General features: G+C 48.9%; 1 protein-coding gene and 1 long non-coding RNA gene across 2 annotated transcripts in view; one reads left to right on the top strand and one right to left on the bottom strand.

Moving 5' to 3' along the window:
• The first annotated feature begins 1,159 nt into the window (after positions 1-1,159).
• AR (androgen receptor) overlaps positions 1,160-24,084 on the top strand; it is a 193,714-nt gene continuing 170,789 nt past the window's right edge. The window contains exon 1 of the mRNA XM_031944841.1: positions 1,160-2,958. Within this exon, the coding sequence (XP_031800701.1) occupies positions 1,235-2,958 (1,724 nt within the window). The 5' untranslated portion in view covers positions 1,160-1,234. The remainder of the gene's footprint in view (positions 2,959-24,084) is intronic.
• On the bottom strand, positions 11,476-17,800 carry LOC116420325. The gene is made up of 3 exons (XR_004230615.1): positions 17,644-17,800; positions 14,666-14,832; positions 11,476-11,952 (listed from the first exon to the last, which is right to left on the bottom strand). It is a non-coding gene; the product is annotated as an uncharacterized LOC116420325 (long non-coding RNA).

Below are 24,084 nucleotides of genomic sequence, written 5' to 3'. Positions count from 1 at the left end.
CGGTCTCAGCCAACGCCTCTTGCAGTGCGGCGGCGGCGGCGGCGGCGGCGGCGGCGGCGGCGGCGGCGACGCCCGGGAGCTGCCCTTTCCTCTTCAGTGAAGTTTGTCCAAAGCGTCGGAGACCTCGGAGGAAGCGAGCGAAGTGCTGGGGAGGGAGGACCGGCTGCAGGCTCGGTACTCCCCCCCCACCCCAAGCCGCTTTCTCCTCCCGGCGGTGAGCGCCCCGTCACCTCTGCCGGCGGCCGCCCCCCAGCCCGAGTTTGCAGAGAGGTAACTCCCTTTGGCCGCGAGGAGCGAAGGAAGGAAGGAAGGGAGCAAAGAAGGAAGCGAGAAAAGAAGGAGGCAGAGAAAGACAGCGCGCGCTGGGCGAGCCAGCTGCACGCCGGCCACGCAGACCGAGTCCGAGCGGGAGCCGGAGCCGTGCGCCCGGCCCCCCGCGAGCCTAGCCCCGGAGCCAGCCCGCGAACCGGCGCTGGGCGGGCCCCTCCTGCCCATCACTCCTCCTCTTGACCCCTCCTCCTCTCCCCCCCCTCCGCCCCCCAGCGTCCCCCGGCCTCGCCTCGCCTGGCCTCGCCTCGCCTCCTCCCAGCCTCGCCTCCTCCCTCTGCCCCTTCACCCCGGGAGCTCGGGGCCAGAGATCAAAAGATGAGCCAGCAGCCGCAGCTCGCCCCAGTAGCGTAGAGAGCCAGCTCTCGCTGGCACCTGCTTCCGTGGGCTCGGACTTTGCCAGGAGCCCGGGGGCCTCGGGTATTTTTTTTTTTGGAGGGGGGTGTGTGCCTGTGTGTGCAGGGGAGGGGGCGTGTTTTTGTTTGGCTTCTGCAATAACTGAGCATCTCTTGCACACAACCGAGTACCCAGAGACTGTCAGCTGACGAGGGCAGACTCGGGAGTCCCCCGCGTGCGCCCGGGGGAAGAACCTCACAGATAGACGGACACACACATACACACACACACACACACACACACGCACGCACACTCATACACACACACACACACTCACACAGCCAGAGCTATTTCTGGTTGCCGCGCGGGCTCCGCACCAGACTTCGTGGAGCTCGTGCACGGTGGTTTGCCCAAGTTGCCTCCCCTGGAGCTTCCCGCAGGTGGGCAGTAGCCGGCAAACGTCGCAGAGGCGCCCGCCGAAGAACTCTGCTAAGCGAGCCAGCCCTTGGGCAGCCAGCCGGGTCCGGCCGGGAGAAGAGCCGCCCGAAGGAGCCCGGGAGAAGCGGGCACCATGGAGGTGCAGCTGGGCTTGGGGAGGGTCTACCCCCGACCGCCAGCCAAGAGCTTTCGGGGAGCTTTCCAGAACCTGTTCCAGAGCGTGCGCGAAGTGATCCAGAACCCGGGCGCCCGGCACCCCGGTGCAGCCGCGGGCGCAGCACCCCCAGGCGCCCGTCTGCTGCAGCACCACCAGCACCTCCAACTCCACCAGCAGCAGCAGGCGCCCCAACAGCCTCAGCAGCAGCAGAGCAGCCCCCGGCAGCCGCAGCCCCCGGCGCAGCATCCGGCGCCCGACGATGGCTCGCCCACCGCCCCCGGACGCGGCCCGGCCGGCTACCTGGCTCTGGAGGAGGACTCCCAGTCGCAGCCTTCCCAGTCGCTTCCTTCGGCCGAAGGACACCCGGAGAACGGCTGCGTCCCGGAGCCCGGAGCGGTGGCGGCCGCCGGCAAGGGGCTGCAGCAGGCGGCCGCCGTGGCGGTGGCAGCGCCAGACGACGATGACTCAGCTGCCCCGTCCACTCTGTCCCTCCTGGGCCCCAGCTTCCCGGGCTTGAGCGGCTGCTCCACCGACCTGAAGGACATCCTGGCCGAGGCCGGGACCATGCAGCTCCTGCAGCAGCAGCAGGAGGCGGCGGCGGCGGCGGCGGCGGCGGCGGCGGCGGCGGCGGCGGCGGCGGCGGTGGCGGATGGAGGCGCCGGCGGCCGGGCGCGAGAAGGGGCCGTGGGCTCCGCCTCCTCCAAAGACACTTACCTGGGGGGCACCTCGACCATCTCGGACAGCGCCAAGGAGCTGTGCAAGGCCGTGTCCGTGTCCATGGGCTTGGGCGTGGAAGCGCTCGAACACCTGAGTCCCAACGAGCAGCTGCGCGGAGACTGCATGTACGCCCAGCTGCTGGGGGGCCCGTCGGCGTCGCGCTCCGCGCATCCCTGCGGCCCCCTGGCCGACTGCAAGGGCTCGCTGCTGGACGACGGCTCGGCCAAGGACGCCGAAGACGCCGCCGCCGACTACTCGCCTTTCAAGGGCGGCTACGCCAAGGCGCTGGACGGGGAGAGTCTGGGCTGCTGCGGGAGCGGCGCCGGAGGGGAGACGGCGGCCGGCGGCCAGCTCGAGATGTCGTCCGCCCTCGGTCTCTACAAAGCCGGCTCCCTCGACGAGGCCACCGGCTACCAGAACCGCGACTACTACAACTTCCAGCTGGCCCTGGCGGGGCCGCCGCCCCCGCAGCCCCCTTCGCACCACCCGCACACCCGCATCAAGCTGGAGAACCCTCTGGACTACGGGAACGCCTGGGCCGCGGCCGCCGCTCAGTGCCGCTACGGGGACGTGACCGGCCTGGGCCACGGAGGAGGTGCCTCCGCCGCCGCCGCCGCCGCCGCCGCCGCCGCCGCCGGCCCCGGTTCGGGCACCCCGACCGCCGCCGCCGCCGCCGCCGCCGCCTCGTCCTCCTCGTCGTCGTCGTCCTCTTCCTCCTCCTGGCACACTCTCTTCGCCTCGGAGGAAGGTCAGCTGTATGGGCAGTGCGGTGGCACCGCGGCAGCCGGCGAGGCAGCCCCCGGAGCCCCCTATGGCTACCGGGCAGCCCAGGGGCTGGCGGGCCAGGAGGCCGACTACCCTCAGACCGAGATGTGGTACCCCGGCGGCGTGGTGAGCAGGGTGCCCTATCCGGCCCCGGCCTGTGTCAAGAGCGAGCTGGGACCGTGGATGGAGGGCTATTCGGGGGCCTACGGAGACATGCGGTAAGTGAAACTTGAGGGGCTCCTGCCTTCTCGCTTTCTTTCGGTCGGTCGTTCGTAAGTTCAATCCTTCTTTCCTTTCCTTCCCTTTTCCCCTTCCTTCCCTTCTTTTCTTCCTTCTCTTCTTCTCTCCCTTCCTTCTTTTTCCTTCTCTTTTTCCCTCCCTTCCTTTTTTTCCTTCTCTTCCCTTCCTTCTTTTTTCCTTCTCTTCACTTCTTTCCTTCCTTCTTTCTTTCCTTCCTTCCTTCCTTCCTTCCTGCCTCCCTTCCTTTCTTCCCCCTCTTTTCCCCCCCCCCCAAGAAGGCAGGCCTCCCCTCCGGACTCTGTGCCTGTCTCACCCACACCCATGCCCCCCTCTCGATCACTCAATCACTCACCCACCCACATGCCAGCTGGCTCATACAGCCTCCTCTCCCGAGGAAGAGGCTGTTGGTGGGGCAGGGTTTCCCTAGCACCCCTAAATTCGCGCTCCCTCCAAGGGTCACCCAGCCTTGAGGTTCTGGTCTATGCAGGTCACTGAGCAACTCCCTCTGTCCTCTTTACTGTGTGTGTGTGTGGGGGGGCAGAAGGACACCAGTGCGTACCCCTTCCTTTCCAACTCCCAAGGCAGTCCCCTTCCCGAATTCAAAATCTCAGGCTCCCATGGGGTCCCTTATCCCTTCTTTACGGAGCAGCCTTTTATCAACGGCTCCCGGGAGCGATGAGGCTTTGCCTGTGGTCTCAGGGGCCCGAAGTTAGCGAGATTGGCAGCCCTGTCCATTATCGTCCACCCTGTCACAACCCAATCCCGGGCCGGTCCCTTTCTCAAGTTGCCAGCCGGAGTCGGAAAGGTTGGGCAGATGGCCAATGCCCAGATGTCCCTCCCGCCTCGGTGTCCACGCAGGATTGAATGTGTGGACCTCCCGGGTAGAAAGAAGGGGCGAGAGAAGCTTCCTGACTCGCTTTGGGGTGTGGATTCTTTTATTTCTTTTTTAAAGAAATGACAAATTGGGGGCGCAAAACAGGGAAAACTTTATCTGGTCACCCCTCCCCAAATCAGAGAAAATGGGGGATCCTTAATCCGCGTCTTTGGAAAGTGTCATTTGTCTGCTCTGTTCTGATATCCTTCTATCCCTCTATCCTTAGCGAATCTCAGTCGATCCCGGGTTTTCCTTTGTCCTGCCAAAGAGAGAAACGGTCCTTTTGAAAGACTGTTGTTGATCTCTTGTGTTTGGTGCCAGTGGTTCATTAGAGAACGCTTTGTAATCTTTCCCGAATCACCTGTGAAGCCTAGCATCTCCTTTCCACTCAGACGGTCCAGCCGCCAGCTCCCTCCACCCCGAGTCCGCAGGCTCCCCTTCATTTCGCCTTGGGGCTCAAAGGGACAAGTTCCCCCAGGCGGAAGGCTGGGAGTCAGATTTAGGGCTGGGGGGGTCTGCGCGCCCCCCCCCAATGAGGTGTCTGAAGCTGCCCTCCGGCACCCCACCTTTGGCTGTGTGCCCCCCTACCGGAGAATTCCTTAGCCCCCGACTCTCCATCCCAGAGTTCCCTTATTCCCCCCGCACAGGGCTTTAGAAAACCCCCAATCGCCGAATCTTTAAGCCCAAGGCTGAAAAGGCAGGTGGGCAAAGGATGGAAAGGAGCGAACGTTGTCTGCGGAGCCCGAGGCGCCGGATTGAGCGTTCCCGCAAGCCCTTGGTCCTGATGCCAGTTTGGGTCTCCCAAAGCTGCTGGTTTTCTCCAGCTTTTACCTGGGTAGATCTCCCCTGGCTGAATCTGGACATTTCGCCTTTGCTCTTGGCGTTATTGCGCTTTCTTTCTAAGTGAATGGGTTTGGAGTTCATTAAGGGGAAAAAAGAATACAGTTGTTTCCTTAAAATGATTGAGTTGGGAGAGTGGAAGTAGGAAATGAAAACAGTTTTCAGTAGGCCTGATTTTTGAGAGATTGAATTGGATACATTTCCGGATAGTCAATTTATCTGTTGCTGTGAGAGCCATCTCCAATTAATTACTGGAAACCTTGGCTTGTTTTTTTGTTTTTTTTTTTTTTTACCTTAAGGCTTTTTTTTTTCTTCGGAGTGGCAACACCCCCCCTCATCTTAATGAGAATAAATTTACTGGGTAAGGTTAGAATTTTTCCGAGATGATTTCTACCTTTCTTTAGCTGCAGGGAAACAAAATAAATCAAAACAAAACCTGGGCTGGAAGGATACTCTTGTAGCAATGATGCGGAAACTAAATTCTCCCCTGTCTGGGGTTTACCACGGCTTGTGCTCCAGATTGGTTAGCTTTTTCTTTGATTTCCGCAGTTAATGGCAAGAAAGCAGTCATCTATCCAGGGATTTGTTTAGAACAAAAGCTCTTCCCATTAGACATGGGAAAAAGACTCCGTTTGCTTATCTACCTACCCTGTGCCCATGATGGCTGGTCCTAATGGAGACCGACTGTAGGTTAGAAAACAAATTGTTACCTTTAACACTTCCCCTTTCTCTAGTCTGGTCAGTATTTCCAGCACTGAGTGGAGGCTGGAGGAGAATGTGTAGAAAGATGCAGGAGTATTTTCACCATCCCTGAGATCTGCTTAGGAGGGGATCCTAAGCACCTTCTGCTTGGGGACCACTGCAGATTTGGGGCTAGATCATCTGGCTCTGGTCTTCTTGAAAAGGAGTCCATTTCCTGAAAAATCAACTTTAAAATTTTAATCTCAAAATATGCTCCCCCCATTCTCTCTCTTTCTCTCTCTCCCTCCCTCCCTCCCTTCCTCTCTTCTCTCTTTATCTTTGTCTCTATCTCTACCTGTATATTTCTTTTTCTCTCTTCCTCTCTTCTGTCTGTCTCTTTATTTCTATGTCTCTCTCTCTCTGCCCTTGTATCTATCTCTCTTTCTCCTTACCTCTTTTTTCTCTCTTCTCTCTCATCTCTATCTCTAGTCTATCTTTCCTTCCTTTTCTTCTTTTCCTCTGCTCCCCATCCAGCAGGGCTCAAATTGGCAAAAGCCTCATCTCTACTTTGGGACTTTTATTGGCACTGGGGAAAAGTTGGGGATGGAAGATATTGTGCTAAAAATGACCAAGTATCCCCCCGTCTGTGTTCTAGAGCCACAGGCAGAGCTTAGAGCCCTGTAGTGATACGGGGTGGGGAGGCAGGGTTTTGGACCCTAAAGGAATGCCTCCCAAGAAATTTTTAAAGCTGTTTCTGCAGAAGAAGGAGGGAGGCTCAAGGTACCTCTCTTCCAGGGAGCTCAGCATGTGGTTTTAATAGAAAAAAAAAAAAACTAATAATACAAAACCAAAATGAAGTGCAGAGGTTTTTGGTGGAGAGGTAGCTCTGAATTCATCAGGCCTTTGCTAATTTTCCTGTGTTTCACTTAGGAGGGCAACTGAGTCCAGGCAGGTAAAATCAACAGAGGTGGGGTGGAATGGTTTGATGACTAAGGCTTTGAGTGGGGCATCTGGGAGTTTGGGGGGGGGGTGAGAGGAGGGGCTCCATTGGATTCCTTTGTGATTTAATTTGATGCAAAAGATAGATTTTTTAAAATTCCTTTTGGGAAATAAGCTATCATTGGAAATTTCATTTTGTAAACTAGCCCAACTGGGAAGCCGGAAGGTAGAGTGGAGAGGAAAAAGGAGAGGGTCCTAGAGTATATTCTGTCTATTGTATAGAGTCCATATATATTAGTGATTCAAAGAGAACTCGTTGACATAGGCTCCCTCCCACTGCCTACCTCAGTGGCTTTTATAACAGGCAGCACTTTCCCAGTTTTGTGGAAGTGGGACTTGGTGAGGTCCCAGCAGCCAGGTGTTCTTCCCCTGTGGTTCAAGGGGCAGCGTGGCAGCCCCAAAGGATTGACATCCAGCCTGGTTTCTTGCTGTGGCCCCACGGGGCAGTCTAGGAAAAGCTTGAAGCTTGTTTGTAGGGGAACATTAAAAAAAACCAAAACCGTGCAGGGGTGGGGTTGTGCGCCGCTGCCTTTGCCCTATGAGACACACACCTCTGACTGCTTCTCCATTTGTGTTGCCCTTCGAATATGGATTTTCTTTTCTTGGCTAAATGCTTTTTTAAAAAAAGATTTCAATGTCACCTTTTGGGGGGAGGGGGTGTCTGGGATTTATTTCATCCACCTAAGCATCTCCTGATGAGGAAACACCTTTGTTCAATACAGATGAACGACTGAGTGACTCAGTTGCTGGGGAGGATGAGGGTCCAGCCCCCTCCCCAGCCAATCGGTGTGTGTCAGAGGCAGGCCTTTCCAGCTCTCAAGCTGGCTCCCTAGCTACCTAATCAGCCTTGGTAGTATGTGATTTATACAAAAATCTGTTTGCAAAACTTTAAAACGAAGCATTAGGCTTCTTCCTGATACCTTTCTGTGTGAGCGAGCTGACTGTGACAGAGATGTTGAGATTGGGCCACCGTGATGCTCTATGGTCCCTCTGGGGATTGTAGCCTGTCTAATGGTGAGATCGGACTGGAGGATCCCTGATCTCTTCCCAGCGCCCACATTATGAGCTCTGAGGGCCTCCCTGCCAGCTCCTGTCCTCCGATTCTTTGTCGCTCCAACTCAAGACCACCAGTTTCTATTCCTAACTGAGCTGAACTGAACAGAGGAAAGCTAACTGGGTGTGGCAGAGCCCACAAGCTTTTCTAAAGGCTCCAAATCACAAGAGAAAAATCCTTCTCTCTCTCTCTGTCTCTCACTGTGTGTCTCTCTCTCCTCTCTCTGTCTCTCTCTCTCTCTCTCTTTAAAAAAAGAGGAGAGGCAAGCGTCCAGCCTTCCCCTTCCGCCTCCCCTGGATGGGTAATTTGCTCAGCTAAAGCTGCTGGTCTCCCTTTGTGCTTTTGGTGTGGCAATCCAGACACTGCTTTCTACTTTGAAGGCTATTTTGCTCATTACATGTCTCCGTGTCACGGTTTTCAGCATTTTTTCCCTCTGAATAGCTGGGTATCAGATCAACCCTGGCATCCCTTAACAGAGCAGATGACTAACCTTGGACCCAAACAGCCTGATGGGACTGAGCTGTTTCATGTAGTGCTTCCCGGGCGAGCGTGGTATCTCCTCCTGGCTCCGGCTCCCAGACAGGTGTCTGCCGTCCCGAGTGCCGGAGCCTGGGTGATAGGCGCTCCCAACGAGAGCGGGCTGCCCTCGCCTCACCTCGGCGTGGCCGGGCTTCCCGCCTCGTGCTGCTCGCCGGTGCCAGCTTTTACCAGGCCTGGGGAATGACTGCTTTTCCCTTAATCATTTTCAAGCAAAAAAAAGAGAAAGCAGATAATGAAACTAAATTGGGTCTGGCCATTGGAGCATTCTGTCGGAAGACCGATTGACCAATTAAGACCACTCGGTTATTTCCATTGTGTGAGTGTGTAGACAAATATAAATATATGCAGATGAATATTTCTAACCTCTAAGAGTGGTCGATCCCTTTATTTTCCTATTACTTTACTAAATGATGATGGTGGTAATAATAATTCTAAAATATGTCTGTGGTTGCTTTAAGGTTTTCAAAAGACTTTATAAATACTTTACTTGATCCTTGCCATTTGAAGAGGTCAATGCTATTATTTATACCCACTTTATAGATGGGGAGACTGAGGCAGACAGGTTAAGTGTATGTGCAGGATAAATCCCTGAGGTCAAATTTGAACTCAGGCTTTCTAAATTCAAGCCCTGTTCTCTCAACCCAGGTGCTGGGGAAAATGAATTGCCAAGAGGGGAAGGGACTTGTTCAGGTCGTAGGGAATTGTCTGCGTTTGAACCCACGGTGTTTCCTTATCTGTTACAGTCAGGATCTCTCAGGTCCTTTCCAGCTGGAGAGCAGGGAGATAATGATTTAGCGTTCACTGTTCATAGCATAAACTGCCCTTTCATTATAATGAGAATAATCGGCTTTAATAAGCAGAGGATTTATTGACTGTTTTTCCCATTTGCGTTAGTAGTTAGGATCTAGAATTTTCTTAGGAATAGTCATCTTTAATCTTTCCTTCCTGTCCTTTCTTCTCCTTTCTTTTTTTCTTCCTTTCTTTCTTTTCTTCTTTCTTTCCTTCCTTCTCCTCTCTGCTTTTTCTTTCTCTTTCTCCCTCCATTCTTTTCTTCCTTCTCTTCCTGCTTCTTTTTTCTTCCTTTTCTTTCTTTCTTCCTCCCTTCCCTCCTTCCTTCTTCTACCTGTTAGCTTTCTCTTTCTTTTTTCTTTTTCTCTCTCCCTCCCTTTCTTCTTTTCCTTCCTTCTTCCTTCTCCTCTCTCCTTTCCTTTTTCCTCCCTTCCCTCCTTCTCCCTGCTTGCTCTTTTTCTTTTTTCTTTCTCCCTTCTCTTGTTCTTTCTTCCTTCCTTCTTTTCTTTCTTTCTCTTTCTTCCTTTCCTTTCCTTCTTTCTTTTTTCTTCCATTCCTTTCCTTTCCTTTCCTTTCCTTTCCTTTCCTTTCCTTTCCTTTCCTTTCCTTTCCTTTCCTTTCCTTTCCTTTCCTTTCCTTTCCTTCTCTCTCTCTCTCTCTCCTCATTTCTCCCTCCCTCTCTTCCCTCTTTCCTTTCCTGAGACCTCATTAATATAGGGAATCCCTGGCATGGAAACTCTCTTGACCAATGCAAGGCAGCAAGTGCTCTGCATCTTGTCACCTTGAAGAGCTGCCCAGAATCACAGGGAGGGAAGGTACTGGCCGAGTTTCTGTCTCCCAGCCAATGTACATCAGAGGCAGGAATTGAACTCATGGCGTCCAGATTTTGCTACCTCTCCGAATTATATCAACACCTAACCCAACCTAGACATAGACATCTTCAATGTAACATCTCATATCTATTTGTTCTTATCTGAATATAGGCCTCCTTGGAGTCCTTCCTTGACTCCCTCAATGTGGCATGGAGGTGACCCTAGCGCTGTATTAATAGATTGTAAACTTGAAAGGACTTTCAGATCTGAACTCTAAATTTGTTTGGGATTTTGGAGGCCCATTTTACAGAGGAAGAACCTGAGGCCCAGGGAGAGGAAGTAACTTACCCAGGGTTACACTTAGAATTTTAGATCTAGAACTTCAAAGGGGGACCTCAGAGACTTTTTAGTCTACCCCCTCATTTTACAGAAGAGGAAACTGAGGCCCAAGGAGGGAAAGTGATTTCATAATTGTTTATGGATAGAAAGAATTCTGTTGTTTGGGGACCAACCAAAACAGAATTTGGGTTCTTATTAGAGATCTCTGAAATATAAATATGAGCTGTTTTAAATTATAAAGGTCGAAGGGGAGAGCCTCACTTTTCCCATATACAAAACGGGACTTGAAATCCTCCGTCTCTTCTGCTTCTCCCTTTGGGAAGGTGGAGACGGGATGAAGAGTTCTTGGAGTTGCATCAGGATGGGGCATTGAAAGCACTTATTAAACTATCAGGTCCCTAGGAGGAGTATGAGGAAAGAGTAGCCTGTGGAAACTCTCGCTTTTCAGACAACCACAATGGCCTGAGCACTGGATTTGGAGTCCTAGGACCCGGCTCTGCCACTTTCTACCTGTGGGGCCTGAGCCTCAGTTTATGCCTCTGTTTAAATGAAGGCACTATACCAGCTGGTCTTGCAGTTCTAGATCTAGTTCTTTCCTTCTGACTCTGTACTCTGATGGATGGGGGAGAGCCAAAGCCAAGGTCTGGAAGGATACTAAGTGGGCCTGCAGCTTTGGTCTCACTAATATAGCCCTGACTGGCCACAAACCATAATATTTGATACTGAGCGTGACATGTAAATGGGTAAACCTAATCCCTGCCATGCCCTTGTGGTTGCTGGGGGGCCATCTTGGAGGGATGGAAATAGAATCAGTGGATTCGGTAAACACTAATTAAATACCTTGGACAAGGGGAAAAATAGAGTTTTGCACAGGAAAGATGGATCCTTCCCCAGAACTCTGTCTCCTAGGAGAATAAGCCACATACTCAGATAACTAGCAGGCATGAGCAAGGAGAGTTATGTTTCAGAAATCAGGAAGGTGGATCCTAGAAGAAAGCTCAAAGCTGTACTAAGGCCTGAGAGCAGACTTCCTGGAGGAGGTGACATTTGAGATGGATTTTTAAGGATGAATAGGAATTCTACAAGCAATAACCTATGAGACCCAACCTTCCCAGTATATGAGATTAGAGGCGTAGTCATTTTGGATGGACAAGAAGAGACAGAAAATCTTAGGTCTGGAGCAGAAGGGACCTCAGAGGCCAGAGAGGGAAACTGAGGCTGGGAAGCAGAGGCAAGTGACTTGGCCAAGGTGACATACGTCATGGTTTCAGAATTGGAGGAGACCCTGGGGGCATCTAGACTGATCTATTCATTTAATTTCACTTACTAATTAACTAATTAATCATGATATTTTAAAGTGTGCATTGTCTCCTTGTGCAGCAAGATGACTGTATAAATATGTATACATATATTGGATTTAACATAAATTTTAATATATTTAACACGTATTGGACGACCTGCCAGCTAGGGGAGGGGGTGGGGGGAAGGAGGGGACAATTTGGAACAGAAGGCTTTGCAAGGGTAAGTGTTGAAAAATTACCCATGCATATGTTTTGTCAATAAAAAGCTTTAATAAAAAAATTTAAAAAACAACTTCAAAATAAAATTCTTTTAAAATAAAATAAAAAAAAAAATAGTGTTCATTGCTTTGATCACAATTCTCAAGTCTTCCAGAGCTGTTTGTTGTTCTGAGGCGGCTCTCCCTGTAGAAATTCTTCTGTTTCTGCTCCCTTCACTTGGAGACAGTTTTTATGACCCAGGATTATCTTTTTCATCCTTTCTTATGATAGACTAACATAAAATTTCCCTTTATGTTCCACAGTTTCTTTCTACAGTGATGAAAAGGGCCATGAGAGAGGTTAAATGATTCACCCACAGTCTTGTAGCTACTAAGTGTATAAAGTGGGATTCAAACCTTGATTTTCCTGACTGTAAATCCAGTGCCCAATTGACTATGTCCATGATATCGATAGAATCGGGATCTTGGGATCATCCTGGCTGCTTTTTTGGCACGCATCTGTAATCTGAACCTCATGCTCTCTCTCTAAAAAAAAAAAAAAAAAAAAAAAAAAAAAAAAAAAAAAAAAAAAAAAAAAAAAAAAAGACAAGACCTTCAGCTTAAACTCGGGTGGTCCTGAAAAACAAATTCCCTCATTGGATGTGCCCCCCACTATCTGTACAGCACATCTCTTTTCTGGTCGGTGGGGGAGCACTAGATTTCCTCTTTGCTCCTGGACTACCTAGCTTATCACAGACTGCATTAGAGTTTCTATAATCTCCCAAACTTGATTTTTTTTTCTATAATAGGATCATTTTATCAATCGTTCCCCTATCTCTGCTCACTTAGCTCTGCTTCAGTTCATAGAGGCCTTTCCAGTTTTTCTTGAAATTTAAATTTCTTCATTTTTTATGCCACAAGTGGAAGTACATCCCCTTAGTTCTAAATTCTGCCTGTGCAACAACAAGATTAAATGATGATCAGTTCTGATGGCCCTGGCTCTCTTCAACAGTGCGATGATTCAGACCAGTTCCAATGGTCTTGTGATGGAGGCATCTCCACCCAGAGATTAGGATTATGGGAACTAAGGATGGATCACCAAATAGCATTTTCACTCTTTTTGTTGTGCTTTGCTTGCATTTTATTTTCTTTCTCATTTTTTCCTGTTTGATTTGCATTTCTTGTGCAGCAAGATTATTGTATAAATATATACGCACATATTGGACTTAACATGTATTTCTACCATGTTTAACATATATTGAACATATATCCCCATCTAGGGGAGGAGGTGGGGGAAGGGGGGGAAACTGAAACACAAGGTTTTGCAAGGATTAATGTCGAAGAATTATCCATGCATATGTTTTGAAAAATAAAAAAGCTTTAATTAAAAAAAAAAGAAAGAAAAATAAATAAATAAACGAATGAATTCTACTTATGATAAAAAGAACTGCTAGAAAAATCTGTGTCCATATGGCCCTTTTCCTGTTTCTTTGTTCTCCTCGGGGTATAGGCATAGAAATGGCCATCATGGGGTCAAAGGCTACATAAGACTTTCAGTGATTTAGTGACTTTTCGTCCATAATTCCCAATAGCTTTCCAGAATGGTTGGCCCAATGGTAGGCAAAGTTCCCCCTGGAATACCTGTCCCTCCTCTAAGTTTTGCCATTTTCCTTTCTTGTTATCTTTGTAACCTGGCTGCTTATACTAATCATCTGCCAAGTTGTATTTATAGTTTTCATTTCTGCATGTCAGTAGACCTCAGAAAACCCAGTTAGCACCTTCTTTCTCCATTCCCAGACCAGAAACCAGATATGTGAATAGAATGGAACCATGAGGAAAAACTTAGGACAATCCCATGGTTGGTTTATAGGTATAATATTAGTTCATTTTACTAAACTATGTAGTACTTTCATTCTTCCCCCATTCTCAATATTCAGCAAACCAAGTTTAACCAGAACTCCTCCCTGGATCTCAGTTTCTTCTTCTGTTAAAAGAAAGTGCTACACTAGATGGTTAGTTTCTGAGGTCCCATCTGACGCTAGATTTAGAAGCCTGGGATGCTGACTCTGCCACTTAGTAACTGTGTGACCTTATTGAAATTCCTGAATCTCTCTGAGCCTCGGCTTCCTGAGAAGAGGTGTTACCTCAGAACAGGAGTTCCTAATTTTGTTTGTTTGTTTATTTACTGCGCCGATGTGGACTTCTTGAGTAGTCAGTTTGGGAAAGTTTATGGACCACTTATCAAAATCATGTTTTAAGCTGCATAAAATAAAATACATAAGAAAGAATAAATATTCATAGCAAAAAAATCAACTTTATTGAAATATGGCTATCAAAAGAGTAAAAAGAAAAACAAACCAAAAATAGTAAACTAATACAACAAAAAACAAACAAACAAAAATCTCCCCAAACCCAAATCTATGAACTTTAGGGTGGGAGGGTGGGGTGGGGGGGGGAAATGTTTCCACTCCCTATTCAGGGTTTTTCTAGCTCTAACGTTTTATATTCTAAGGTCCTTTCTAGCCCCACAGCAGTATAAACACTGCCTTTGGAGTTAAAAAAAAATCTTTGTCCCAATTAGAGTTAAAAATTAGAATTCAGTATAGAATGGAAAGTCCTCTGTCATTCACTCATTATCTCTGTGACTATATAAAATATAGGGGGTAGACTAGATGGCCTCTTGGATCCCCTAGAGGTCTTTCTAGTTTGTTTGGTTTTTGTTTTTCCCAAAACTGTCCATTTCTTTTGGAACAATACTATTGCATTACATTTTATTTAGCCATCCCTCAACAGGAGGGCACCCTCCCCTTACTTAGTTTCTAAATTCTGCCCAGGATGAAAAGAGCTGCTGTAACTATTATGATCTTCTTTCATGATCTCTGTGGTCTATGAGTCCTCTCTAACATTGTATATTTGAGATTTGAAGATCCTTTCCCCCAAGTTCCGCCATTTTACATCAAGATAATCTGCACATCCAGCTGATATTCTGTGTTCATTGTTTTACAGCTGGGCTTTGGAGGGCATCTAGTCCCCAGCTTCTTAAACCGTGGTTCTCGATCTCATATGGAGTCTCATAACTGAATGTGGGTGGGGGTGTGAAATTCTGATTTATTATCAGTAAATGTTTGATGTATTGTATACCTCTTTTATATACCTATATACCCTGGGGTCATGTAAAAATTTCTCAGACGAAAAGGGTGGTGAGTGGGAAAAGTTTAAGAAGGCTAAATTGAGACCCACAAAAGGGTAAGTTACTTACCCAGAATCCCTCAGGGAGTAAAGGGTTGAGTTTAGGTTGGAATTCATAGTCCTCTGACACGGCCCATTGCTCCATGGCTGCTTCTGAGATCCCTTCCAGCTCTGCCGTTCTCCAGGGGCTACTTTTTGTAGAAGGCTCTCCTTCAGCTCATGGGAAGAGCCAATCCCCTTGAATAAAGCAGCTTTAGTGATCTTAGGGCTCAAGCAAACTAATAAGAGATAAGCATCACAGAAGTATTTTTTTTTTGCAGCCTGTAGAAGATACTGAGTTTCTAAACTAGTCATTTCCGGCGTTTTTTTCTGAAAACCATCCCTGGCTTAGTTATTTGGAAGAGATTGAAGTAGCTGAGAGTTTTGAGTAATTATGTAAGTCACTGATGTTTAGGGGCTGAATGGGAGTCCAAGACTTGTTTGGATTTTTTTAAACTGCTTACCCCTCCAAGTTTCTTTAAAAATGCTAAGTGTTGTTAGCCGGTACGTATCTCGGTTGGCCCATTTGAAAAGCGAGTTTGATCTGTCACGGTCCCATTTTCTTTGGGTAGTTGCTATTTTTAAAAAAAAGCCCAAATTCTGCAGCCATATTTCACTCACCAGCTGCCTAATAATAGTCTGTAAAGACCTAACCGTGTTTATATTTTTGAGACGGTCTGTTGTTTGCTTTGGAAACTTGCTGATACTCTCAGAAGAACCAGGCTGGTCCAGACCCCGGCAGTTCTGCAGCAAAATTGAGCTCAGTGGACCTTTCCCTGAGGCCCTCTTTCTAGCCTACCCCCTGCTTTTCGGAGATCCCAGAATTCCCCATAGTGAGGATTCAACGGCTATCACAACCCCAAGAGATCTAGGAAACAGCCCAACCCGAGATCCTGCGGAGCTAGTGGGCGAGTCACAGACCTTCCACAAGGTGACATGGTCTTCTCACCTGGACAACCGTAAGGGCCTCCTGATTGGTCTTCTTGGTTTCTGACTCAGAATAGGATCATCGGAATACAGATTTAGAACTGAAAGGGACGTTTGAGGCTTCAGAATCCAGCCTCTTAATTGTACAGATGGGAAACTGAGGCAGATAAAGGTGAAATGATTTGCCTAGTGCCAGAAGTGGAATTGGAACCCAGATCACTATCGTTCCAAGTCCAGGGCTCTGTCTACTATACTATGCCTCAAAATTGTCCCCGTGGCCCATCCTATACACTCTGCGTGATTGTTGTTCTCACTGTTCATTTTTCAATCATCCTTGATTCTTTGTTGACCCCATTTAGGGGGTTTTCTTGGCAGAGATCCCAGAGTAGTTTCACCCTTTCCTTTTCAGTTCATTTTGCAGATTAGATAATTGAGCAAAAAGGGTTGTGTGACCTGTTCAGGGACATACATCTGGTACATATCTGAGCCCAGATTGATCTCAGGTCTTCCTCCTCCAGGTCTGGCACTTTCTATTGTGCCCTGTAGCTGCTCCCCTGCCAGATAAATCATGCTTAAAAAAAACACTGTGTCACTCACTCATACACCTTCTGTGGCTACCCTTTTCCTGACATCCCCTCAATATGCATTTATTAAAAGTGCTAGGTAGTATTGAGTGCTCTTCTATGATCAAGACTCTGGATTCTCTGAAGAATTGAATAACCATGACTACTTTTGGAATTGGAAAAGCATGATTTTGGACTTCTCAGTTTCCTAGTCTGGAAAATGGGGATCATAATAATAATAGCATCGACTTCACAGAAATTGGAGAAACCCAATGAGATGATATACGTGTATGTGTAAATATATGTGTGTATGTCTTTCTGAAAACCTTGACGTGCCATAGATGTGAGTAATAATAATAATAGCCATCATTATTACTGTTGTCTACATTATTATTATCATTTCTACTACTGCTCTCTCATCTAGTTCCCTGCATGCCTTGCATATTTCTTGTTGCATGTCTCTGCTGTTCATTAAGTTGCTAACAATAGCTCACATTAAAAAAAAACAAAAAACCCTTGTAATTCATCTTTTGGTTTTTTCTATCCCCTTCACTTGGAAACGATCCCTTCCCCCGGCCTGCCCAGTCAGCCAGACTAATAGATCAGCTTATCTGAAAGTTCCACACCTATAGTTCCCCAGTTCTGCAAAGAGGGAAGATGGAGGAATCGTCTCCTCTCTTAGGGGCAAGATGGAGAGTGCCGTGCAAATAGCTCCCATTTCTAAAGGCTTGAAGGTTTCCAAAACTCTTCACAAATCTCTTTACCTTGGGAAATAGGTGCTATTCTTGTCCCCATTTGACAGAGGAGGAAACTGAGGCAGACAAAGTTTAAATGACTTGCCTAGGGTCACACAGCTAGTAGATGTATGAGGCAGGCCTTCCTGACTCCAGGCTCAGTGCTTTATTATCTGCACCACCTAACCACCCCAACGTTCATTGTAACGTGATAAGTTATCAGTCATCAGGAGGTGACTCAAGACCTCTTGGTATGATTGCTCATGTATAACCTGCATCAGATAGCTTTCCATCTCAGGGAGGGCAGGGAGCGAAAATGGAACTGAAAATTTAAAAATGCAAATATTAAAAATTGTTTTTATGGGTCATTTTCTGGGGAGAAAAAGATTACCTGATAAATTATAAATTGCACTGGTTTTGGAAAGAGATGGTCAGAGTTGGAGTCAAAGGTCACTTGTGACCTTTGGTATATTGTTCTTCCTCTCCAGCCTCAGTTTCCCAATTCTGTGGAATAAAGACTTTGGAAGAGATGGCCTCTGAAGTCCCTTCTGGCTCTAAATCTCAGATCTGAGGAGTCTGGTCCTTCCAGCTTTGAGTTCTCTGTTTTAGGGTCCTTTCACCTCAGATGTTCCATGATCCCTTCTAGCTCAGCCATTCTATACTCTATGATCCGTGGCCTGTTCTAATTTTGGCATTCAGTGTTGTGAGCTCGCCAATCTGTTCTGGCTCTGACATCTCAAGTCCTATGTTCTAAGTCCCGTTCCACCTCCAACAATGCCCCATACCTCTGCGATGTTCTCTCTTCTATCTTCCATGTTCTGTTAGAGCTCCAATATTCAACATTCTGTGGTTCTAGGTTCCTTTTAGCACTGACGTCCTCTCTTTCTATGACACCACGTGGTCTTTGCGTGCACTTGGAAAGAAAATTAAAATAAGCACAGATTGCTGTCAGCTCTGGTTCTTGTTCCTTTCTGGGCCCACCTAAGAGGCCACTGAGTTCATTGCTAACGGATAAGTTATCAGTCAGGTGTCTCAGACCTCTGGTATGATTGCTCATGTATAACGCACCATCAGATGCTTTCCATCTCGGCAAGCAGGGACCGAAATGAACTGAAATTCTAGATAATACCAACATTAAATTGTTTATGGTCATTTTCGAGAAAAGATACCTGATCACAACTTATAGGTGCACTGGATTCTTGAAAGATGGTCAGAGTTAGTCCAAGGTCACTTGATGACCTGTAAGTTCTTCCCTCAGCCTCAGTTGTCCAATTGTTGGAATAAAGACTTATGGTAAGATGGCCCAGAAGTCCTTCTGAGCTCAAATCTCAGGATGGAAGAAGTCTGTAGCCCTTTCAGCTTGGTTCTCTGTCTTGGTCTCACCTCAGAGTGGGTTCCATGATCCCTTCTAGCTCAGCCATTCTATACTCTATGATCCGTGGCCTGTTCTAATTTTGGCATTCAGTGTTGTGAGCTCGCCAATCTGTTCTGGCTCTGACATCTCAAGTCCTATGTTCTAAGTCCCGTTCCACCTCCAACAATGCCCCATACCTCTGCGATGTTCTCTCTTCTATCTTCCATGTTCTGTTAGAGCTCCAATATTCAACATTCTGTGGTTCTAGGTTCCTTTTAGCACTGACGTCCTCTCTTTCTATGACACCACGTGGTCTTTGCGTGCACTTGGAAAGAAAATTAAAATAAGCACAGATTGCTGTCAGCTCTGGTTCTTGTTCCTTTCTCGTGGGGCCCACTAAGAGAGCCTGGGAGCATTCAAGGGCCTAGGTGTCTGGGAGGGCCATGGCGCCCAGTTCCAGGCAACAGGGACCAGAGTGTTCTGGTTGGAATACCCACCAGAGGTCATCGTAGATAATGGCCCATGTCACCAACTTTGGTAATGGAAATTCTTAAGTTACTTTCCTTAGGACGGGCACGAAGTCTGCTAGTTGTTGCTTGTTTCAAAGAATTATGGTAAAGCAAGACTGAGCAAGTTTCGAGGGAGTGGAAGAAGCTGTAGACCCCTTTTCCTGGCTCTTCTTGGAAGGGTGGGTTCCTTCACCTCCATGACCAAAAATTATTTCTCTGCATCATTTTGGAAGCTCCCAGGAAGGTGAATCTCCACTCTTTCACCCATCAGGCCAGGGGACTGGCAACCTGATAGTTCTCTCTCTGTCTCTCTGTATATATGTGTCTCTTTCTTCCTCCATCTCTCTGTTTCTCTGTCTGTATCTCTGTCTCTCTCAGTGAGTGTGTATGTGCATGTGTACACCTTTCTATTTCTCTGTGTCTCTCTCTCCCATCTCTTTCTGTCTAGGTGTCTGTGTGGACACATCTCTGTCACTTTCTCTTCTCTATCTGTCTGTTTCTCTGTCTCCCTCTCTTCATCTGTCTATCTGTTTCTTTCTGTCTCTGTCTCTCTTCTCTTCTCTGTCTCTTCTCTATCTGTCTGTCTTTCTCGGTGTCTGTCTTTCTCTATCTCTCTGTTTTCTCTTTCTCTGTGTCTGTCTTTCTCTATCTCTCTGTTTTCTCTTTCTCTGGGTCTGTCTTTCTCTATCTCTCTGTTTTCTCTTTCTCTGGGTCTGTCTTTCTCTGTCTCTCTGTTTTCTGTCTCTTTCTCTGTGTCTGTCTTTCTCTGTCTCTCTTCTCTGTCTCTGTCTCTTTCTCTGTATCTGTCTTTCTCTGTCTCTTTCTCTGTCTTTCTCTGTCTCTCTTCTCTGTCTCTCTGTCTCTTTCTCTGTTTTTCTCTGTCTTTTTCTTCCTCTGTCTCTTTCTCTGTCTTTCTCTGTCTCTCTGTCGCTTTCTCTGTTTTTCTCTGTCTTTCTCTTCCTCTGTCTCTTTCTCTGTCTTTCTTTGTCTCTCTGTCTCTCTCTTCTCTGTCTATCTGTCTGGCTCTCTCTCTGTCTGTCTTTCTCTGTCTCTCTGTTCTTTGTCTCTCTGTCTTTCTCTGTCCCTCGGTCTCTCTCTTCTCTGTCTGTGTCTTCTCTCTGTCTGTCTTTCTATCTCTGTCTGTCTCTCTCTGTTCTCTGTCTGCCAGTGCCTTTCTCTCTCTCCTGTTTCCCTCTCCCTCCCCCTCTTGTCTCTTTCTCCTTGCCACTCCTCCACCCCTCTGGCTTTCCCCAAACAGGGCAGGACCTCCCTCACCCAATTGCTGCCCTGCCCCACGGCCTGTGATTCACCCAGATGGCAGAGAAGGAAGGCCGGGCCTCCTCTCCCCGAGTGACAGTGTGTGGTGGTGATGGCAGCCGAGCTCTCCGGGGAACCTCCCATGAAGAGAGGCCCGTTTGGCCGGGCTCGAGACACCCCGAAGTGACCCCTTCCCCACAGGCCTTTTCCTTTGCGAAAGCGAGCCACGTTTCCGAGCCGCTCCATGCCCGGGTATATTTAGAGATGTGCTGAGTCATTTCGGGAGGCAGCGGCTACACCCCAGTCTAAGGGGGAGTAAGTTGATAGGTGAAATCTCCCTGGCTTCCCCTGGAGGGGACAGACAAGGTGACCCATTTCCAGCCCCTGTGACTCCCCGGTGCCTTCGGCGCAGACTTTCGCTTCTCCTGCTCCTTGGATCCCTTCCCGGCCCACGAAGAAGGAGCTGCCATGGGACCACGAGCCTTGTGCTGCTGGCTTCCCAGGGAGGGGAATGGCCCCCCTCTCTCCCTGCCTCTTCCTCTCCCTTTGCTTCCCTTGAACTTCTCCTGTCTCCTCTTCCTCTTTCCCCTCTCCCCTCCCCTTCCTCCCCTCTTTCTCCTTTCTCTATCTCTGCCTCTCCCCTCTTCCTCCCTCCTCCTTTTATTTTTCTCCCTCTTTCTCTCTCTCTGTCTCTCCCTTCCTCCCCCCTTCTCTCCCCCCCTGTCCCTTCCTCCTTCTCCAAGTCAGTCCCCGAGAAGAGGCGCTGCACCCAGCCCTGTTCCCCTCGCCGCGGTCCATGTGACTTAAGTAGTTACCATGGCACAGGCCAGTTGCTGTAAAGCGATCCCTGTCCCTTTTGGAGCGCTTCGGGCTTTTCGAGCGGGGCAGTTAGCAGTCGGGCCGCGGGACTGCGTGCAGGGGACAGCCCCCTCCCGGCCCGGCCGGCCCGCGCAGGAAGGGGCCTTGGCCCGGGGCTGCTCCCACCTCTCCTTTTGGAGCAGAAGAAACTGAGGCTGACATGTCCGCCATCCCCCACGCCGATCCTTGGGCTCCGGCCACGCCCCCCCCCCCCCCCCCCAGCCTATTTTCAGTTGCTCTGGCCCCGGAGGCGTTGGCTGGCTGACTCCGGCCCAGACTGAGCTGATCTGTTCTTCCTGCGCCTTAATCTCACCTCCCCCCCCCCCCCATTCCCAGATAGTGCTTTTCTCCCGCTTCCGCTTCCCTCCTTCCTGTTTTACGGTTGCCCATAATTTTCTAAATCGTCCCTCTAAGGGAAGCACCTTCCCCTCCCCCAATTCCTCAGAGGAAAGGGGCAGGGTATTTAAGGCTTCTAAATGGTCACATCAGGAGCCGAGGACGTTAAGGGAGGCTGGGGAACGAGCCCAGAGCCCAGAGCCCAGAATCAGAGACTGTCAGTGAGAAGGAGCTGGGGGACGGAGGACCTGGGAGATCAGAGGGGGGAGAGGCTTTAGAACAGGGAATGGCAGAGCCGGGAGGGGTCTCAGAATAGGGGGTGTCAGAGCCGGGAGGGCCCTCAGAACAAGGAATGGCAGAGTTGGGAGAGACTGTAAACATGTCATGTTAGGACTGGAAGAGACTTTCAGTAATAGAATGGAGGATGCCAGAGGTGGAAGGTGGCTGGCACACGGTAATCACTTAATAAATGCCTGTTTCCTTCCTTTAAAGTCTAGTCAAACATGCTCATTTTCCTGCTTGGGAGAGTAAAACTCAGAAAGGCTTTGGCCGGGCCACCCAGCTAGGCTCTCCCATTAGCACTGGGCCCAGAATCCGAGGCTCCTAGCTGCTGAGGCCCCTCCCTCAGGGTCTCTGGCCCCCCGGGGCCCTCATTTTCTCACCCCAAATGGCCGCTACCCTCAGACCTCCTCCGATTCGGGGATGTGGGGGATAAGCCAAGGGAGTCAGGTAGCAGACAAAATTATGGGCACTCAGGAGGCCAAGCCTCCACTCAGAGCTCTGATTTAGCCCTGGGAATCTGGGTGGGGATTGGGGCAGTGAGGATGATGGGGACAACAGCTCGCATGTATATTGTGCTTTGTAAGTCCATACGGGCCCACGGCAGAGGAAGGGGCCGATTTCACAGAAGAGAAAATTAAGGCTTGGGGGGGGAAAAGAAAGCGCCTTCCCAAAGTCCCCCAAGCATCAGGTATCAGTCTTCCCTGTATGGGGCTGGTCCCATGCAAATGAGGACAGGGTTGAGGTGGTAAGGACAGCAGCCTGGCTACATGCTCTGGATAGAAGGGAGCTCAGTGGTTCTTCGGTTTGTGAGACTTCTGAAAGGGACCTGCCGTGGGATCCAGTTCCCTCCTTTTCCAAGGGAGCAAACGGACACAAAGCCTTGCTCATGGAGAGTTCTTTCGAGAGTCAGGCTTGGAAGGCAGCCACTGGCCTCTTTTGCCAATCAGACTTGGGCTTCTTTTCCTGTCCTCGCCCCTCCCTCCCGGCAGTGGGCTTTTTTATTGACAGCATGGATAGAGAAAAGGCAGGGTAGCCTGCTGGGTAGAGAGAGGAGGGCTGCTGCTGAGGCGAGACCTTGGTCACTGTTGCCGAGCTCAGCAAGGGGAGTCCTCAAAGAGGCTGTTATCTTGGATCAGAGGCCAGGAGGGAAGCGGGGGTGAATGAGTAATTAATTGTGATTCAGTCTGGCTTTTCCTTCTTCATAACAGAAGTGAAAGGTTGTGTGTGTGTGTGTGTGTGTAGAGGAAAGAGTTTTCTCTGCTTCTGAGGCCTTTCCTGGGGAGTTCCAAGCCAACACTCAGCCAGTTTGGAGCTTCTCCATTCTTTACTCAGGAGAATGTCTGGCCCCCGACTGGAGCCGACTGGACCCTCGTTCATTTTTCTCTTAGAAACCGAGTCACTGGGTGGGGTGGCAAGAACCTTGGGTTGGGGTCAGAGAATCTGGGCAAATCACTTCCTCTCTCTGGACCTCAGTTTCCTCTTCTGTTAAAGGACTTAATCTTGAAGATCCCTTCCAGCTCTGAAAAATCTCTACAAGGTTCCTACTTCTGACCCTGAAAGGCCAAAAAGGTCATCTAGTTCATTTAGATGGTTCAGAACCCATGGAGCCTGTAGGGAACTTAGGCTCCATGCTTGTTTGAGCCGGTGGAGACCATAGAGAGCCGAGCAGGAAGGGACTTTAATGACCCCTCATTTTAATTTTCTGCCTGATACAGTAGAAAAGGGTATCATACCTCAAGAAGCCCCAGATTCAAATTCAGCCTCAAACATTTATTAGCTTGTGACTGTGGACAAATCACGTTCTTTTTCTGAGTCTCAGTTTCCTCTTCTGGAAAATGGGGGTGATAATAGGATTGTATCTGTGAAGTGCTCAGCAGAATTTTAGAGTAACTGTACATACATATTAACTAGACAGGAAACTCAGGCCCCAAAAGAAAAAGTCACTAAAGAAAAAGCCAATTCCCCTTCCACCTGCCTAAGGCTAGATTTTCTTTTGAGAGGCAGGCAGTAGGGTATGCTGGGAGTCAGGATACATTGTTTTCTAAGTATTTCTAGGTTTCTCTGTCATCTATGAGCTGTGTGACTTTCGGCAAATCCCCTCTTTTACTACCTTTCCTTGAGCCTCCGTTTCCTCAAGGATTCTGTGGCATTATTTCCTTAATTTTTGGAAGCGATGTTGCCTATTTCCTTGGTACTTCATTTTTTAGCTTTAGACTCTTAGATACTGCAAAAGTTGGGATCTGTCTCATATAGACATAGTCAAGGAACAGGGCGCTTCAAACCTGATTGTATAAGCTTAGTAAATTGTGGATGAACTAAGTGGGAAGCTGAGGGTTCTGATTCTCTCGGTCTCCTCACCCCTTCTCGGTCTCTGTCTCTCTGCCCCCTTCTCCTAGAGCTGAGGGGGTTCGAATGGATTTATCAAGAACATTTCATAATTGTCAGAACATCTCAGGCTAAGTGAATATTCTTCTGTTCTCTCCCAAGACCGCCATGTCTTACTGGGCAAGGAGGAGATTCCTGCTCTTTTCTCCCAGTTCAGGGGAAGGCCTGCCTCTAAGTTTCTGCTCACTCTTACTATCTGGCAACAGGGTTTGTGGTCCCTGAGTTGTCAAGGGGGCTACATTCTG

Source organism: Sarcophilus harrisii, chromosome X (genome assembly GCF_902635505.1).
Source record: "Sarcophilus harrisii chromosome X, mSarHar1.11, whole genome shotgun sequence".
Lineage (NCBI taxonomy): Eukaryota > Metazoa > Chordata > Mammalia > Dasyuromorphia > Dasyuridae > Sarcophilus > Sarcophilus harrisii.
Note: the sequence above shows the minus strand (reverse complement) of the source record. Positions and strands in the feature narration are given on the sequence as shown.